Source organism: Phoca vitulina, unplaced genomic scaffold (assembly GCF_004348235.1).
Source record: "Phoca vitulina isolate PV1807 unplaced genomic scaffold, GSC_HSeal_1.0 scaffold59, whole genome shotgun sequence".
In the NCBI taxonomy this organism is placed as follows: Eukaryota; Metazoa; Chordata; class Mammalia; order Carnivora; family Phocidae; genus Phoca; species Phoca vitulina.
The window spans coordinates 7,127,266-7,146,489 of NW_022589762.1; the positions used below are offsets into that span (position 1 = coordinate 7,127,266).

The window sequence follows — 19,224 nt, forward strand, 5'->3', positions numbered from 1 at the left end:
GCTCAGGCAGGAAGACCAGAATCAACAAAGCGAGAACTGAAGGGCAAGGCCTCCATAGAACTCTTAGGTAAAAGCCGGGGGGTGGGGAGGGGGCAGTCTGGAAAGATCCCAGGACGGTTGAGAGGAAAGGGGGAGGTCCGCGGCGGGAAGGAGGGTATGGCCAACTCGGTGGGGGAGAGGGCTATGCCGGAGGCAGGAGGGGAGAGGGGAGTGCGGGCTCCAAGACTGCTGAGCCCCGAGTCCCCCCGGAAGCTGGGCTGGAGCCCGCCTCGGGGCATGGGCGGGGCAGGTGGGGCCAGGGGCCGGGTCGGCCGGGGGCGGGGTCCGCGGCACATGCGCACCGCAGCCACCGCGCGCAGTAAGGAGTGGCACTTTTTAAAAGTGCAGTCCGGAGGCCCACCCGCAGCCGCCGAAGCCTCGGTCTGAAGTGCGGTGCCCCCCGTCCCGGCCGCGCGTCCTCCCACTTCCACACCAGTCCGGCCCAGGCCAGTCTAGCCCGCACCATGCCGGTCAAAGGAGGCACCAAGTGCGTCAAATACCTGCTCTTCGGATTTAACTTCATCTTCTGGGTGAGTGAGCGCGACCGCCGCGCGCTCCTCTCCGGAGCCACCTGTTCGTCCCGGGGACCCTGTCTGCGGTCGGGGCTGCCGGTAACTGGCACTGCCCGCGCCGGGTGGACTCCCGGCGGGAGGAGACGAGGCACCGCGGCCGCCAGCTGGCTCCTCGACCGGGGCCGGAGACGAGCGGGGCGGGCACGATCGTAGGGGGCTCCTCCGAAGCCGAGCCGGCGGCGGGACGCGGGGGGTCCTGGGGAGCTGGGGCGTGGAGACCGGCCCTGGCCCTCTTTTTCGCCGAGGGTTTGGGGTGGGAGTCGTGTCTGCTCCCTTCCCCTCAGCCCCTCCGAGTGAAGGAGGGGAAGGCGTCAGGGAGAAACGGAGCACCCCTCTTCTGGGAACTTCAGGCCCTGGCCAAGGAGGACTGTGGCGGGCAGTGCGGTTCGCGATCTGGGTGGGGTCTCGCGAGTGGCGGGGGCCGCGAGGAGGGGGGGATGCGGGCGCTCTGCGGACTTCGGTGGAGCGGGGAGAGCTCAGCCCAGAGCTGTTGACACTTTTACACTGGAAAGGGAGAGGGAGAGAGGACTGGGACCCCGTCCCTGAGTGAGAGTGGGAGACCCCCTCCACCCTCGAGGTACCTGCAGGCTTGATTCTGAGCCCGCCGTGAGAAAGTCGGAACTCCCTCGAAACTACCTGAAAGACTAGCTTGTCTTGATTTTTTTTTTTTTTCTCCCAAAGGCGATAAGTATCAGAACTGGAGAGAACTCTGGGAGAGTTGGGGAGAGGTGGGGCAAATGCCTGTTGGCGCTTTTAGTCCTGTGTTTCTCCATTTCCGGGGGAAGATGAGGTGCCATCCGCCCACTGCCAGCCCGAGTCCTCCCGCCTCGCCTACACCCCTGTGCCGGCCCACCCAGTGGCTAGGCGGGGCCGCGGAGAGTGGTTCACCTGGAGAGGGCGCCGGGCGGGGCCGGGAGCCGTAGGACTCCCACTGCTGGCCGCACTCAGCCTTTAGGCAAATGGAAAGCCTGAGGCAGGCAGCGGAAAGGGGGATGTCCCCTCCACACCTTCTCTTGCGGGATTAAGGGACCACCCAGAGGCAGAAAGAAGCAAGGAATAGGGAACCTTGGTGTCCTGAGTCTGCACACAGATGGACAGAAGGGGTTTGGAAAGGCAGCCCCTGTACTACTAGAGAGATGGCTGTAGAAACAGGCTTGCCACCAGAGCCTTGTAACAAAAGATATACTGTACTTAATCCCCGGGAGCTGGTCACTGGGGTCCCCACGAACCTTGGGGCAAACCTCTTGAGATTTTCATCCTCCCTCCGGAGCTGAAGGTAAGAGACTGACCTGCCCTTGCAAGAGTCAACATACACAACACATGTTCTAATGAGGATGGCACATAGATGTGCCCCTGCCCAACACTTGGCCTGTTTTAGGGAGACCCCTCCCTGGCAGTGGGCAGTTCTTCCTCCTGGTGTTCCCACCAGCCCCCAACAGCCAGCCAGCTCTCTCCCAGGCTTGGTTTCCTCCTCTCACCAACCTCTGGCACCAGAAAAGAATGTGAGAAGGCAGGCTAGCCCCGCCCCACCCCACCCCTGTCCTTGGGGGGAGTCTTCCTCTTCCCTCCCCAGCGCAATCTCCCCTGCCAGGCTGTTGCTTCGTCCTCAGCTATCTGCCTAGGCTGCATCAGGGTTTCAGGCCAGGAAGGAACCACAGACTGCCATGTGCCTTCATTACACACACACACACCCACACACACCCCTTCTGCCGTGTGGCACATGCAGGAGCCTGATGGGAGGCTCCAGGTCTCCTCTGGTATCTGCTCAGTCTCTTATTGTCTCCAGCCCACCACCCCACCCATATTCAGAGCTGCCGCTGCCTGGACCAGCGCTGCTGGTCAGCTATGTCATTTGAAACAGACATGACTGAATCTGGAAATGTTTGGGTCCAGAATTAGGAATGACTTCAGTGGTCATCCAGTCCAGCCCTGGTAGTCACAGTGAGGAATCAGAGAACAAGAGAGGGGTGATGGCCCAGGATCCCAGAGACCAAACCAATACCACAAGCCCTTGGGTCCCTGACTTGAGTCCCATCCTCTTCTGTCTCCGTCACAAAATCAACAAGGGGACCTGGTAATGAGCGGGGGGGGGGGGGGGGGGGGGTGGTGGAATAAGCTACGTTTTCCTGAATTAACAATTGTTCAGTAGTCCTGTATTAAGGTCCCTGTAGAGATGATAGAATAAAGGAGTATCAGGATCCACTTGTGCAGCGTTTTACAGTCTGCAGAGGCTTTTTCCAAGTCCCATGACATAAGCCAGAGCAGGAAGCATTATCCCCATGGTACCGATGACCAGGAAACCAGTCCCCAGAGAGGTTAAGTGACTTACCCAGGGTCATGTGTAGCATCGAAAGTAAGTTTGAAGGCAGGTCTGGTTAGCTTAAAGTGCAGCTACTTTCCATCCCAACCTGGTGCCATGCCCAGCTGGGCAGAAACAAGCTCTCAAAAATACCTTTAAAGGGAACGGCTCGGGTTGTTATGATGGCACCAGTTACCTTTCTCTCTTGAGACCAGAAATTTATAAACTTGGCGTTTGGGATCTGATGTGGGCCTTGAAAAACAGGAGTTGTGAGGCCAGGAGCCACCAGCACCTCATGAACAAAGGATGCTGAGAGGGGTGGCCTAGCAGGGACCCAGAGAGAAGAAACCCACCTCAGTGGCAGTGGGATGATCAGGGTGGGGAGAAGATACACCTCTGCGCGGGCCCCGGCCTCAGCCCCATGGGACCCTGGGTGACAGCTGAGCCTGCCCTCCCCGAGTAGGGCCTCTGATGCTCACAGCCAGAGCAGCAACCAGTCTGTTCATCCAACACCCCCACAACGCTAACTTCTTGGCTCTCAGTTGTTTCTCTGTTTTCCTCTAGACCGCCCTGCCTTCCCCCCCCCAAAAAAATAGTGGAAATCTGGACAGGGACCTGGGTATTAGTCTAGCTCTGTCCTTACGTCACTTTGACACCTTGGGGAGGTGGCTTTTGTGTTCCAGACCTCCGTTTGCTCATCTGTAAAACCAGTGGGTTGAAATAAATGGTCACCAAAGGTCCCTTTCGCTCAGTCTGTGAGCCCAGCCCCACCCCCAGTGCCTGCAGAAACAGCACTTTCCCACACAACCCAAAACCCGAGTCAGGAGATGGAAATGCACAGGGGCTACTAAGGCTTGTCCTCGGAGCCTGGCTTCATTGGGTCTTTACCTCTGAGGCCCGATTCTTGGTCTCTTTCCTTTTAACCTCACACTTCCCTCTATTGCCCTGGGTGGGGTCCCTCTGTTTGGGGGTTTTCTGTTTTCCTGGCCCTCAGCTATCTGTGGTAGTCCTGTGCACTGGTCAGTGCACGGCTCTGGATTCAGCACTCCCGCCGCCATGAGCAGACGGAGCTGGCGTCTACCCCATAGAGTTGCCGTGGGTTAAACAAGACAATGTATGGGATGCCCTTGGCATAGTAGCTAACCCCAGACACAGTAAACTTCCAACCCAAGCTGTTGTTACGCCACAGTTGAGAAAGTAGATTGAGGCGGTGGAGAGGGTGGGAGCCCTTCCCCAAGAAGTGTGGAAATTGAAGCCAGGGATGTAGGCAGGCATCCACACTCCACACATTCCCCCCCCCCTTCTCTTCCTGCATCCTCGCGATCCAGCCCACCTCTGTGATTCCTGCTTCAGGACACCCACTCCACTGCATGTGCGGCTCCACGTTTGACTGTGGGGTGGCCCCACTCCTGAAAATAAACTACACGGCAGAGAACCCCTAAGACCTCAGGCTTCTGGGTCTGGGCAGGGTACGGACCTAGCGAGGCAGGCAGAGGCAAAAGCCCCTCCCACCCAACTTGCTGCTTCCCCCAGAAGCTGTTGGCCTTCAGCATCGGGCTGAGCAAGCAGCTGGGACCGTTGCCTAAAATGGCTCCCCACCTTTGGCACACAGACAGCGGGTGCTCTGGTAAGGCTGGCAGTGTTTGCACCGAGGCTGGCAGGTTGGGGAGAGGTGAGGTGAGGCCAGGTGTCTGCATCTGCTAAGGAAAGGAGGACTTCTCCCCTGCCCGGAATCTTGATGGCTTGCCCCTCGCTTTTCCCTGCAATGGTTGTCAGTAGCGAAGCTCCAGCTCCTGATTTGGGGGGGATGGGGGATTCCTCTACACACACACACACACCCTACCCCTTACCTTTCAAAGTGCCCCATGGCACCATTCCAGACCTTACTCTTTCGTACTCAAAGGAAGAGGTTTTGGGATTTGGAACCACTTTGATAAGCAGCCCCGTGGAGGGCTGTCCTTGCCAGAGCACCTAACTAACTCTGCTAACTGAGTCCTCTGTGGCTTCAAATGTCACAAGTCTGCGTTCTCACACCCTTTTGTATTAGAGGTGAATCTTCCCTGTTAAACGCAGTGCTGGGTGTCCCATGTTTGATTTGCGTGTTTGTTTTCCAGTTCAATTCCATTTTATAAGGAGGTGTGGCTTTGGGTCGCACAGTTTGGAACTTAATAATACACCTTGAGCTGGCAAAAGCGCCTTTTCTTCTAAAGAACCCAAGCCTTGACAGTTCTTTCCTGGGTGTGCCTGGCTGTGGGTGAGGGTAGGGGACCTGAGGTCATGGGTCATCGTGGCTTCTGTGGCCTGTTGTCTCCTTAGTAGACCAGGAGTATTCTCGATAGACCTGTGTCCAGCTGGGGAGAAGAGAGTGAAGTTTGAGGAGGTGCATGTTTATATTCTGCATTCCCCCCCACCAGTTCTGGGGGGGGGCGGGGGGTTCAGTGGGACTGCCTCTGGGCCTGCCACAGGTCTTTTCAACCAAAGCTGTGCAGAAACCGTCTCTCCATCTCTTCCATACGGGAGAGCAATGACTTACTTGTTCCGGGGTTTTGAAACTCAGCAAGAGCCTGTTGGCCCCGTGTTCTCAACTACTCGGAAATGTCCTCTGCAACTGAGGGAATTCAGGAGACCAGAAGGGCTAATCTTAACGATACATTTTTTTTTTTTAATTTATGTTTTTGAAGTCTGATGGGAGATCACTTGCCTGTTTCATTCTGTGGAAAAAGTAATGCTGGTCCAGGGACATTTTCATTTTCCATCAAGTGATGGCATGCAGCTGTGAAAAGCAGCATCCTGTCTCCAGATGAGATAATTTTATAATAATTACATCCATCCAGTAATTCCAACTCCCCCCCCACCCCAACCACCACCACCACCCCAAAAAAGTACTTTGTTCTGAATCGTTTTTTTTTTTTTTTTTTTAAGATTTTATTTATTTATTTGAGAGAGAGAATGAGAGAGAGCACATGAGAGGGGGGAGGGTCAGAGGGAGAAGCAGACTCCCTGCCAAGCAGGGAGCCCGATGCGGGACTCGATCCAGGGACTCCAGGATCATGACCTGAGCCGAAGGCAGTCGCTTAACCAACTGAGCCACCCAGGCGCCCTGAATCGTTTTTAAGTACTATGTGCCATCATCCTAGACTCATGGACCTTAACCTTTTTAGGGAATTCCACAAAATCAATGAGACCTGCCTCCACAAAAAATGCTTTTGCTTCTTTTTTTTTTTTTTTTTTTTGGCTTGTGTTCTGGAGGCCAATGAACACCTCATATTGGTTTTTCTCTCTTGGTTTCCAAGCAACCTCTTCTCTGTTCTGAAATCCCGTGCTTCAGCCATGAGCAGGGGGTTGCCTCGCCACTACCCAGGGACTGTGTGGCAGAATACAGGGTGATTTGAGAAAGGCTAAGTTCCCTGATGATCAAGAGCAGCCTAGACTGGAGAGCTAGACTCCCCACCCATACTTGCTCTGACTCTCAGCTTAATCATTGCCCAAGGAGTGGCTTTGACTCTGGATTAATTTAATGAGTATTCTGTATTTCTAGTCCACATGAAGAATCCAACTTTATGAGCTTCTAGCTAAGTTTTGCTTCTTGGGTTAGGTTTTCCCGTAGCTTGGGTAATTTGTATTTGTTTAGGAAGAACTGAGTTCTGTCTTTCCCTCTGCCTCCTTCCCACCAAATGGAGACTAAGATCAGCCAACCTTCCCTGGCCTTGTCCTTGAGGACTTTGGAAAGGGAGGAGATTGGGGCGGGGGGGTGGGGGTGGGGGGGGTAGTACGTTGTTTGAGGATTTGGACTCCTGAGGAGATGATACTCAGCTTGGTTGAATAGCAGGGGAGGGTGAAGCCCTCTGATGGAGAGGGGCCTGGATTCATTTGATTCTAGCAAAGATCCCTGGGTGGAGAGGTGTGGGGACTATTGACTTGGAGAAAATCAGAAATCTGGTTTTGAAAGGTCCTTCTTGTTCAGTCCTCTTGCCAGGCATTGCGCAGGGATGCTGAAACAGTGACTCTTGCTGGCCTCTGTTAAGAGTCACCCTTCAAAGCTTAATCCTGTTACTATTATGATCAACGTACATTCCAGGTTCCAGTGTACACCTCTTAGACCAGGCAGGCCAATGGCCCATGACTTCTACCAATCCCTCACCTCCAAATTGCTCAGGACATAGCCCTTTGCTTCTGTTCCCAGTATGAGCTGCATGTCAGTGTCCAAGTATAAAAACAATACAGCACATGGATCATAGCAGAAAATCCTTGACTGGGACTTAAAAATACAATAAAGTAAATCAGACAGTTTTACTGAAATCGAAACAGGTTTCTATAACATTCTAGTTTTATTTTTAAACCTACATTGATTGAAGCAATAGCATGATAAATGATAAACTGATTTATTAAAACTTGATATAGAAAGATCAGCAAAGGGACATCTGGGTGGCTCATTCGGTTGGGCATCTGCCTTCAGCTCAGGTCATGATCCCAGGTTCGTGGGATCAAGTCCCATATCAGGCTCCTTGCTCAGCGGGGAGCCTCCTCCTCCCTCTGCCTGCTGTCCCCCCTGCTTGTGCTCTCTCTCTGTAACAAATAAATAAATAAAATCTTTAAAAAAAAAAAAAAGATCAGCAAAATCATACTTATGAACTCATTGCTTTGCAAGTCAATGGAAGTTTGGTGTTTTTAAAAGACAGTTTGCTATAGATTGGAATGTTTGTATTCCCCCCAAATTCATATGTTAAATCCTAAAACCCAGTGTGATGGTATTTGGAGGTGGGACCTGTGGGGGTGATTAGGTCGTGCGGATGGAGCTCTCCGTGAATGGGATTAGTACCCTTATAAAAGAAGAGGCCCCAGAGAGCACCCTCCTCCCTTCCAGGATGTGAGATTATAGCAAGAAGACAGCCCTCTGTGAACCAGGAAACAATCCCTCACAGACACCAGGTCTGTTGGTGCCTCGATCTCAGACTTCCCAGCCTCCAGAACTGTGAGAAACAATTTTTGTTGTTAAGCTGCCCGATCGATGGTCGTTGGTTACAGCAGCCTGAATGGACTAAGACATAGTTATTTACAGGTTCGAATCGACATGCCCTCTCCCCGTCTAGGGGAGTAGTTGCAGTGCGCCATTTTTCACGCCCAGCTCACATCAGTGTCCCCCTGTAGTGGGCGGCAGGCCCCCTCACCCCCACAGCAGCCCTGCTCCAGTCCAGAGAGACAAGAAACCCTTCCCGCTAAGACTCTCTCCCCGCTCGCCCCGATGCAATGTGAAGGCCTCACATTGCTTCTCGTGATACGGGGCTATGGATTTAAATCCGTTATTATGCTCGGGCTTTCTAAAGCTTCCTTTCTCCCAGCCTCAGAACCTCTTCTCATCCTCTACTTTCCCCCACTCCCACCATAGTCTAGTCGCTCTGACTCCCTAAGACAGATAACCCTTAAGAGACCCCGAAAGCTTATTTCAAATGGAAATTAGCTTCTCTCCCAGTGCTGGGGAGGGCCCATTAGGATGAGAAGCTGGCATTATCCTCCTCCTGTGGCAGGTGCTTCCCAGGACCCCATAGCCAGGGCTGTAACACAGGCCTGTGGTCATGCCCGCTCGTGCCCTTTGGTGGCAGGATGGTGCTGTGGGGAAAGGGTAGGGTTCTGGGCCTCCCCTTGGGGCCATTCCTATAGGGGCCGCAAGGACGGTGGCCAGTGGGCAGCTGCAACCGTGTCTGCACTGTGAGGCTTGCAGCAGTAGCAAAGCTGGGGTGAGAAGAAAACACGCCAAGTTACTCTGGGGAATCTATTTCCCAGAGCAGTGCTGTGTCCACGCTGACTTTCTGGCCAGTGCAGCAAGGGCATGGATGAAGTTCTCGGGCCAGAGGCCAGCAGGAAAAAGCGCATTCTCTCTCTCTAGACTCCGTCCATCAGGCATTTGGCCTCAGAGAGAGGCCAGGGTCAGGTGGCACCTCTAGGCCAGGTGGCTGAGGCAGGTGCCTTCCCATCCTGAGAAGGTAGGGCCCTCTGCTAGTTCAGGTGGGCTCCCCTGGGATCCTTTATGGATAGAAAGTGCACTTTTGAAATGGGATCAGTTATATGGCTGGGAGGGAGACAGGACAAAAGTGAAAAATTCTGAAATTAATGACACTGATGAAAAAGACAGTTCCACAGAACAATTGAGAATCTGGGCTTTGCAGTCAGACTGTCCAGGGTTCGAGTTCTCGCTCAGCGGCTTATTTGCTATGTGATCTCCAATGAGCTGCTTCTGTGCCCAAGTCTTCTCAGCTAAAAAATGAAAGTGAATATTACCTACTTGGTGGGTCTGTTGTGAAAATTACAGAGTACAGGTGAAGTGCTGCAGGCGGGGTGTAGCACATAGCGAGTGTTACAGGCTCGCTGGTCAGGAATACAGTTGACCCTTGAACAGTGTGGGGGGTTAGGGGCACCAACCCCCATGCAATCAAAAATCTCTTTAGAACATTTGCCTTCCCCAAAACTTTACTACTAATAGCCTACTGTTGACCAGAAGCCTTACCAATAACATCGTCAATTAACGCATACTCTGTGTGTTATATGTATCATATGCTGCATTCTCACAACAAAGTAATCAAGAGAAATGAAAATATTATTAAGAAAATCATAAGGAAGAGGGAACACACTTATAGAACTGTACTGTATTTATCCCAAAAATCTGCATACAAGCTGAAACCCGTGTTGTGCAAACGGCAGCTATAATTAAGAGACCCGAAACGAAGGCAGAGATCATGGCAAAGGGATAGGATAGACGATAGGTCGGACGCAGCAGTTGGAGACCTCGGCTCCTGCCCCTCCCCTGGCTTGGTGTTCAGAACGCGCCATGATGGGGAAGGAGGGCCATTTAACGGAGCGGTGCTCGGTGTGCCTATTGCCCGCACCGCCAGTCCACACGCCACATGGCATTGCTTCAGAAGTATAAACAAAGGGGCATCTCCCACCACTCGGGGCCCTGCAGGCAAGTGGTAACCGGTCCCGCCAATGGAATGAAAGCTAGCTGGTCCACATGGCTGAAGTGTGTAAACAAGAGTGGAGTGTGTGTGTGTCTAATCGCCAGGCATCTTAGTGAGGCATACACAATGAAAACAAATGTGTGGTATTCTGGAATTTAAAGCAAAACATCCCCAAAACAATCCCCCACATCAGATGATTTTGGTTAAGATCAGAATGCCTGCTTTCAGCAGAAACCAGATTTATGGGCTGGCTGATGTATGCTCCGTGTCTGGCAAACAGGCCGTGGAAACTTGCAGTGAGGTTCCTTGTTTAGAAAGAGGTTATCTTGGGCAGAGGCCCTCCCTCTGGAGCCTTCATCCCCAAACTACTTAATATTAACACACCATATTAGCTGAAACTCTTCTTCTCTTTTGGGCCGAATAGGGCTCTGGTTTTTAAATGATGCTGACTTTGTCCTTGGAAGGGAGGATTTGTCATCTCTTGAACTTGTTCAGACCAGGTCGCTGCCTAATTACCATAAAGGTGTGCTGACAAAAAGCCTACAAGGCCCTTCATCCCCTGCCACACCCCAGAGAGGGGACCTCGCTAGCTCCCTTCCACCAGGGATGAGCCAGGCAGTCAAGTACCCGACCTCTGCATGGCCCGAGCTATGCATGTGACAGAGGGAGAGAGCTGATGGCTAAGTTGCTCCATACCTGCTCTGTGACCTTGGGCAAGTTACTTTACCTCTCTGAGCCCGTTTCCTCATCTCCAGCTGGGATGTTCCTAACTACTTCAAAGGGTATAAGGCAGTCCTACCAGCCCTCTTACATTCAGAAGGGGCAGCAGGGCCTTACTGTAGAAATCTAGCTCCCTCATATTCCTCTTCTCCCTGGGAAATCCCGCTGTTGCTCCCATAGGGCATGTTCCCCTGAGGCCAGGCTGGAATACACCATGGCCCCAAAGAGCCATGCTTAGCAAACTGAGGGCACCCGTAGGCTGGTAGCTGTTGAGCCCTCCATCCAGGAGACCCCCCCCAACCAAGTGCACAGAATCCCCAGAAAGTGAACCCCTGCAAGGTCAGAGAACAGGCTAAGCAGGTGCTTAGGACATCAGCAATGCAGGTAAGCCCGAGGAATCATGGGGAAACTAAGCACTTTTTTGAACTTCATTATATTTATTTTATAACTCCAATTTTTAAAGTATTGAATTATATAGGTGATGGGATAGGTGTCATCATTTTTTATACTGCCCGTATTTATACATTTTTTATACTGCCTGTATTTAGGGCAGTAAATGGTCACAAGAGGCAGAAGTGTGCCTCCCCAGGGGCCTGGCTTCTCAGGGATGCTTGGGTTTGTCATTGACCTCCCGGTGTGCCCGCCCGACATGCCCCGACGTGCCGTCAGGGAGCAGCACACAGTGGTTGGGGTGGGAGGAGTTGTCAAAAATGCAGATTCCTGCTGGGAAAGCAGCAAATCAGCAACTCTCCCTATGCCTCACTTTCCTTATTTGAGTCATGAAGGTAATACCGCCGAAGTCTTAGGGTTGTTAGAAATGATGGCGTATTTAACGTAAAGCGTGTCGAGGTGCCTGGCTCAGAGCCAGAGCTCAGGTGTTGGTTTGGGCAGCTATGGCTACAGTGACTGTTACCACGGCCTCTCAGAACGTTTCAGAGATTGAAGTTGTCCTAAGCACTCACACTCCTCTGTGTCTTCTTGCTTCAATTCTGTAAAGCCGCCTCACACAGGATTGTTCCGGGCTGAAACTTTACCACGAAAGGCATCCCTTTCAGAAGGTGAATTCGAGAACTCCTCTTTCCAACTGTCCACAAAATGCCCATTTCAGAGATTTCCCCAGTGTGGGAAAGGTGAGTGAGGAGAGGGCCCAATTTTTGAACAATTAGCTGGCCGTGGCCCCGGCATCAGGGCCATTTGGCAACACCCCCCCCCCCCCCCCACCCACCCCCCGCCTTGTGGAGTCTACCTAAAGCCATAGGGAAGAAGAAATCTGCTCTGCCTCCAAACCAGGAAGGGTAGCCTTGGCACCTCTCCTGTTCACTTCTCATGCTTCTCAAAAAGAGGTCGATTCCTCTTATCTAGAACTCTCTTGATACCTTGAAGCCAGGTCCCAGAGCGGGGCAGGGCCAAAGTCACCACGGCTTCTATGTGGACACCACAGGGAGGAAAAAGAAGGTAGAGCTGGCCCCAGGGGGTGCCTTTTCATCACCCGGCGATGGTGGGCTTGACACCACCACCTTTCCCAGCCTCAACAGAGGGGGAGGGGAAGAAGAGAGAGAGAACAAACCCCAAGAAGTTAGTGGTCAGCACTCTGTCCCTCTTGGCTTTCCCCTCGGCGGGGGCCGGTGCCCTGAGTCTGAATCGCCTCGGCGTAGCAGGCAAGGTAAGGTTTAGGTCAGAGCATTTTGTCAAATTCAGCATGTCCGGCGGACCTTCTTGTCCCCCAGGAATAGTTCTTAGGGGTTCCCAGTCTTCCCATTCCCCAGCTGGGCAGGGAGAGAGCACAGTGTCAGGAGGAGGGGAGCTTTGAGTCGTCTATGTGGATTAGGTTCAGTGTGAACGCAGCCCCTTGCAGGCTGTCTCTCTTCAAGCAAGTTGTTACTTAACCTCTTGGAACCTGTTTCATCTCTAAAATAAAGGTGATTAGATGATTAAATGAGATGATGTACGTCGGTCACCGCCTGTAATGTGGGACGCGCATGGATACTCATAGAGAATAACTGCTCCTGTTATTATGTTACTGAGTTTCCTTTGTCTAGCCTCTGAAGGAGTTGCTCATGGCAGAAAGGCTGCCAAAAGTCAACTCAACACTAGCCTACAACGTCATTACCCATCAGCCTCTGCATGTATTCTTTAAAAAAAAAAAAAAAATTTCCCCCTAGGATTTAGGGTTGGCTGAGGAAAAGAATCCACTCACACGTAATGGTAGCCCAGCCTGAGGAGAATGCGGGTTGCAGAAATCAGGAGGAAGTTTTTACCAAGAGTGCCCTGCTACGGAGGCTGTGGGAATCATTTTGGCTTCTTGGGGAGGAGAGTTCACAGGGCTGAGCCTGTGTAATGAATATACTTCTTTGGAAGCCAAATGCAGGTTCTAACTTGACCCATTTACTATGAATGCCCAAGCTCAGTGGGTTCAAGATGGAGTTGTCCAGCCATTATCTCTTTCATACCTCTTGCTTCCTTCCTGTTTACCTGCCCTGTATCCTCCCCCTTAACTGTCACCATGCAGCAGTTCAAGGTGGCCTGAGGCCCAGTCCAATGGCTCTACAGCGCAAGGTGGGACGGTTGAGCCCCCACTCTCCGGATTGCAGTGTAAATTGGAATGGCGAAATTCTGCCCCATGTTGGGCGGAGCCCCGTGAGAGCTCATACCACCCCCCCACCCACCCCCTCCATGCCTTCCTGCCCTTCAGCACTGGCATTTAGAAAGCTAGTTTCCAGGTTCAGAACCCCCAGAGAAAGCTTCTCCATGTGGTTCCGATTGTTCGGTGCTTATATAAAGGCCTGGAGCATTGGTTCTCAGACATGAGGGAGCATCAGAATCATCTGGCGGGATTGCTGGGCCCCACCCCACTCACCTCTAATTCAGTAAGTCTAGGATGGGGACAGTGAATTTTCGTGTCTAGTAAATTCCCAGGTGATGCTGCTGGTCTGGGGACCACATGTTTCCCAGTGGCCCAGCTTCTGCCCTCGGTGGCTCGGTAAAAGCCCCAGAGCAGAAGGGGTCCAGAGGGCCGAGATGACCCCCAGGATGACCGTACTCACAGAGGGACTTACTCTCCAGGACCGTCACCTCCAGGGTTTTTTCCGACTCGTCTCTACAAAACTAAAGTTAATGTTGATATCTTCAAATTCTGCGAGGAAGTAACTTGGGATCCTCAGCGAAGGCAAGGCATGGCAGTTTTTCCTGCTCAGTAGAGCAGAGTTGCGTTTTTGGTGGTGTTTCTCTCTGCGGTGGGACCGGGTCCCGGAGGACTCCAGCCTGGGCTCCCGCAGGGTGCCCGTGCCCTTCCAAAGATGACAGCTTCAGCCTTCGTCAGGAGGTGGGAGGGGAGGGTGCCAGCAGAGGATCCGAAGATGTGGTAGGGACTGGGCTCCTGTTTGTGCTTGTCGCCAGGGCCCGGCCCGGCCTCCTGACGAGTGAATCAGCCCATCCGAGGCTTGGCAGTCCACCGTGAGCCAGGGTTGCCATGGAGATGGGTGAGGCCCGAGCCCACAGGTCTGGGTGGCCTGACTTGTTTTTAAATGCTGAAGCCTGTGTCCTTATCTCCACTTCTGAGGTTTTCTTAAAGTGTGACTGGTATTTTGGGGCCCGGAAAAGGCTGATAGGGGAAACTCACATCCTTGGCATTCGGTCCGTTACTGATTTCCTGGGTGCCATGGGCAACTATGCCTACAGGCCTCCCAGGCTTGGTACCTTTTAAAAAATAAATAACAACCGGGGCTGGTACATATCTTTCTGAAGGAGGGAAGTGAAGAGGTAACGTCCCTTCCATTTCTGCTCCACAAATACCTCCTTCCCACAGAGGTAATTCGCATTACCATTCCTGCCGCATCCTCACAGAGCTCCCGGGAGGCGTTATGGTGTGGGGAAGGTAAATTTATCCATCGTCCCTCCACCGCAGGGCACTCGTGCAGACCCACAGAAACCAGAACCCCAGTGTCCTAAATCGCCCTGCTCCCTCCTGCCCAGCCGCCGCCTCAGGTCGTAGAGGGACACAACCGACAGCCACCGAGTGCCGTGAATCGCCGCCCTATCGTCTTGTGTCTTTCTCCAGGTTTATTATTCTCATTCCTGGCATTATTTTCCCTACAGAATCCCGCCGGCTGTGCCACGTCGTGGCTTTCAGAGTGTTGTGTGTGCCTCACCTCGCTCAGTCCTCCCCTCCCAGCTAGGTGAAAGGGAAGGCAGGCGCCATGCGATCTGTTTTCACAAATGAGACCTCTGAGGTGCGGAGAAGCCAAGGAAAGTGCTTAGTGTCAAACAGCACTGAGGTGGCAGAGCAGAGTGAGACCCAGAGTCCACGGCCGGCCACAAATCCAGGGCTTCTCAGCAGAAGTGTGCCAGAGGGGCGCCTGGGTGGGCTCAGTCGTTAAGCGCCTGCCTTCAGCTCAGGTCGTGATCCCAGGGTCCTGGGATCGAGCCCCACATCGGGCTCCCTGCTCGGCGGGAAGCCTGCTTCTCCCTCTGCCTGCAGCTCCCCCTGCTTGTGCTCTCTCTCTCTCTCTCTCTCTCTTTCTCACTCTCTGACAAATGAATAAATAAAATCTTTAAAAAAAAAAAAAAAAAGAAGTGTGCCAGAGACTCCCCTAGTGGGATGGGGGACTCTATGGACGCACGTATGGCATCCCCTCAGGGGCCTCTGACACCTGGCGCACGTAGACCAGGCCCTGGGTGGCACAGAGGGCGGAGCCGGGGCCGCCGCCTCCTTGCTTTGCCCTTCTTTCTGTGAGGCCGCCTGCCCCTCACTGAAGAATGCTACAGCATCGCCCTGACCACAGGTTCACCAGAGCCACAAAATGGCCATTGCTTTTCCAGAAGGACAATGGGAAGCAGGAAAGCAAGCAGCCCATTTCCCCTAGCCCTAGCCCTAGCCCCTTAACTGCTGCCTGCCTCCAACCCCAGCAAAGTGCCAGTGGGACTACCTAAGGTCTGAGGCCGGCCTCGGAGAAACGGCATGTGGAGAATGAGCCACTCTGCCCCTTCTGGGCTTTCTAAGGCAGTTGGATAGAGACATCATAATGAATATTTTGTCCTTTAAAAACAAATGTATGACCAGTCAGGTCATATTACAGAAGAAAAGAGGGCACCAGGAGGAAAGGGGGGCCTAGCCAAGACCACCCAGTTTGTTCACCATGAGAAGATTTTTCTTTGAAGTGGGATTTGTCCGAGGCAAACAGGGCTCTTTCCACCTGAGGGGGTGGGCTGCAGGGCCGCGTGCACGTGTGCGCGCGCGCACACACACACACACACACACACACCACAGCTGCTCTTTTCCTTCTTGTCACATCTGTCTGCAGGCTTTCTTCAAGTGCTTCCGTCAGGGTGGCTGCCTGTCTGTAAACACTTCCTCAGGCCCTAACTAGAGCCAGCTTTGCAAACTCGGCATAGGGTCCGGAGCGACGAGGTGCCCCTAACTGACGTTACGCTTCGATTTGTTTTCAATCTGCCTTCGGCATTAAAGCCATTGCCTCTAACTCCAGGCATGTTTTAGCATAAGATTTCCGGGCCTGACCGTCCAGCCAGGTTTGTGGGGTGACTCACTGAAGTACTCATCTTCCCGTGGGTGCCTTTAGCGAGGTGTGCGTTCAGTGGTGGCAGAGGGGATGACCAGGAAACGGTTCGCCATGGGCCTGAGCGGGTGCACTGCTGGGTTCTCGTGTCCCCTGGAACCGGCATAAGCCCCAGGTGACAGGGTTACCTGTGCGCTCATCAAAGACCGGAGTGTCGAACTGGACTTCTTTGTGGGGTGAGGACAGTGACTCATGGGCTCTTCATAAAGTCTCATTTTCAAAAGACTTTATACGGATTTGTCCCTAAGTCTCACTGCGATATTCGTCACATGCCCTCGTGGGTCTTTCTCAGTATTTTCTCTGGACAAGTTACTGTTCTTGGCAGTTTCTGACTTTTATAGTGAGATCTGGATGAAAAGCCAGGTGGGAAAGGAGGCTTGTTGAAGGGAAGAGGGGAGAGAGAGAGAGAGGAGCTTCTGGTGGGAGTTTCAGAGATTCTGTCCCCTTGAAGTAATCCTCTTATTGATGGGATAATTATTTGTTGATTGACTGATAATTTATTCACTGTTATGCCCGAAGTATGGACAGGGCAAGGGACTAGAAAGCCTGAGAAACAGCCCTGCCCTGAAGGAGCTTGTGCTCCAGCGAGACCCGAGCCCAGCACACCCACGAGAGGAAAGGCGCGTGTGAGGGCGCTGGAGAGAACATGCGCGAAGCTCGCGGGTTTGCGTTTCCTTGGGAGGAGGCTGAGGACATCTTGGTGGGGAAGCAGCGGGCCTCAGTGGCCAGGACGGCCTTGCAGGGGGAAGGGCTGGTATGAGCAGAGGCGAGAACGCAGGAGACTTATTTGGGAACCTGAGTGATTCCATCTAAGGGGCAGCTGAGGAGGAGGTGGGCTCAGGGTTCAATTGTGTCATGCTGCTGAGAGATCAGAAAAGGTGAACCACAGCTAACGCCTTAAAACTTAAAACTGAGGGGCGCCTGGGTGGCACAGTCTAAGCATCTGCCTTCAGCTCAGGTCATGATCCCAGGGTCCTGGGATCGAGCCCCACCTTGGGCTCCCTGCTCAGCTGGGAGCCTGCTTCTCCTGCTGCTCCCCCTGCTTGTGCTCTTGCTCTCTGACAAATAAATAAAATCTTAAAAATATTAAAAAAAAAAAAAACCTTACAACTGAGCAACTAAGCCACGTGAGCCTTTCAGGGAATTGGCTGCTGCCGCACATGGAAGGCGGGAGGCATGGAGGGCAGGAGACAGGCTGGGTTATATAGCAACTACTTTCTGGGGACCTGGAGGTGGATAAGCCACCAGCTCAGGTGTCAGAGCACCGGGCAACCAGAAGGGAGCAGTGAGCCTGGAGGAAGAGAGGGTTTGTTTCTGTTTCGAATTTTAGGATAGACCTAGGATAGGCTTTGAAAGAAAAAACCCAGCTTAGTTTTAGAACCGTTTCAGATGTACAGAAAGGTTGCAAAGAGAGTATAGAGAGCCCCCTACTCCCCCATCAGTTCCCCCTATGGTTAACACCTCTAGGACCACATTGCATGTGTCACAACTAAGAAAAAACCAACGTGGTACATTACTATTACCTAAACCAGGCTCCCTCGGGCCTCACTTGTTTCACCAGTAACACCCTCTTCCTGTGACACTTCGGGTCTTCCCTGGTTTCTCAGAGATGACCTTAGCACTTCTGGGAAGTGCTGGCCAAGTATTTTGTAGAATGTCCTCAATTTAGGTTTTTCTCCTGGCTATCTTCTAAGAAAAACAAACATGCATGAGGAATTCAAGCATTCCCAACACAACAGTGGGGAAAAGCTCTCCGTTTTCTGTCTGCACTGTCAGATAGATGGGCCCATTTGGGGGCAAAGAAGCTTTTCTTGGCAAAACTTAAATGTTTCCCTTTGGCTTCCTTTGGGAATGAGGTAACCAGGTAGACTCTGCGGTGCCTCGGGCTGGGAGTCGAGGCTCTGGACTTTTCACTTCCATCCCTACCATACAGTTGGTGATCTTGGACAGATTGCTGTCCTTTTCGGGGGGGGGCCTGTGAGCAGGAATTGGCTCACTGAGCGTCTACATCAGACCTGCTCAGATCTTGCATTGTTGCAAAAGCAAGATGGCAGCCATGGTAACGGTGTGGCCCACGTTTCTGCCACAGGTCAGCTCATTCACCCGGGTGGAAACCAGTAACTTCTTGGCCTCCCGGACCCCTGTTTTCGTAGTTTATGGAGTCCCTTCATAATTGACTCCATGCCCTTTTTTCAAAGTTAAAGCTCTCTGTGGTTCTTGCCATTTGTTTTCTCCTAGTATTCCAAGTAGCTAGGGGTAAGAGCCAGGTGGGGGGGCTGGGGCACCCCCCAGTGCCACACCAAAAAGTGAATTCTTCTAGAAAGTACTCCAGAGCTCCTTAGATAGTGCCACCTGCACACCCAGGAGCCATTATTAGGTGGTGCCAATTATATGTGACCCTGTGACCCCGAGCCATCCATCATGACCCTGCCGACTGAAGCAATTTCTCCCATAGCATTCCAGAAAATAGGGCAGCTAATGGCTTACATATCTTCCCCTCAGGCCAATTAACTCAGTAATTCAATCCAAAAAGGCTGTAAGACGCACTCCTCTGATTTCTGTGAACCATGTGCTCCCAGTCCTACCCCCTGACCCTCCCTTCCACCTGGGTGTTTTGAACCTTCCTCCTCCTCCTCTCTTTCTGTGAGTTTATAGGCATAAGAAACTGAGATCAAGCACTGCTTTTTCCATTTCTCCAGAGCCAGCCGCTTTTTCTTCCTCATTTTAGTGAAATGCTGTAGCTTTGACAACCAAGCAGCATGATGCTAGGTTTTGGGTAGGGTCCACATGTGTGGGACCCCCAACTCTCTCTGGCCATGTCCTTGGCCGGGGTGAGACCTGAAGTCTTTCTTCTCCTGGTTCCAGTTCTCTAGCATGATGTCCTTCTCGCCACCAGTGTGTGTAGACCAGGTAAACGATCGGACTTCTACAGATTTGGCTCAGGCTCCTTGAAATGGTAAAATGGAAGAGGCCTGACCATTGCAGGGGTTTTTTGGGTACCACTGTTGTTATCTGTGGAATCATTCCCAAAGAGAAATAATTGCGCATAATGGAGGAAGCATAGAGCA

The 19,224-nt window shown here is 52.5% G+C and overlaps 1 protein-coding gene across 1 annotated transcript in view; it reads left to right on the top strand.

Moving 5' to 3' along the window:
• Positions 1–339: 339 nt before the first annotated feature.
• Positions 340–19,224, top strand: part of CD9 (CD9 molecule) — a 32,978-nt gene continuing 14,093 nt past the window's right edge. The window contains exon 1 of the mRNA XM_032390901.1: positions 340–569. Coding sequence (XP_032246792.1) covers positions 504–569 — 66 coding nt within the window. The 5' untranslated portion in view covers positions 340–503. The remainder of the gene's footprint in view (positions 570–19,224) is intronic.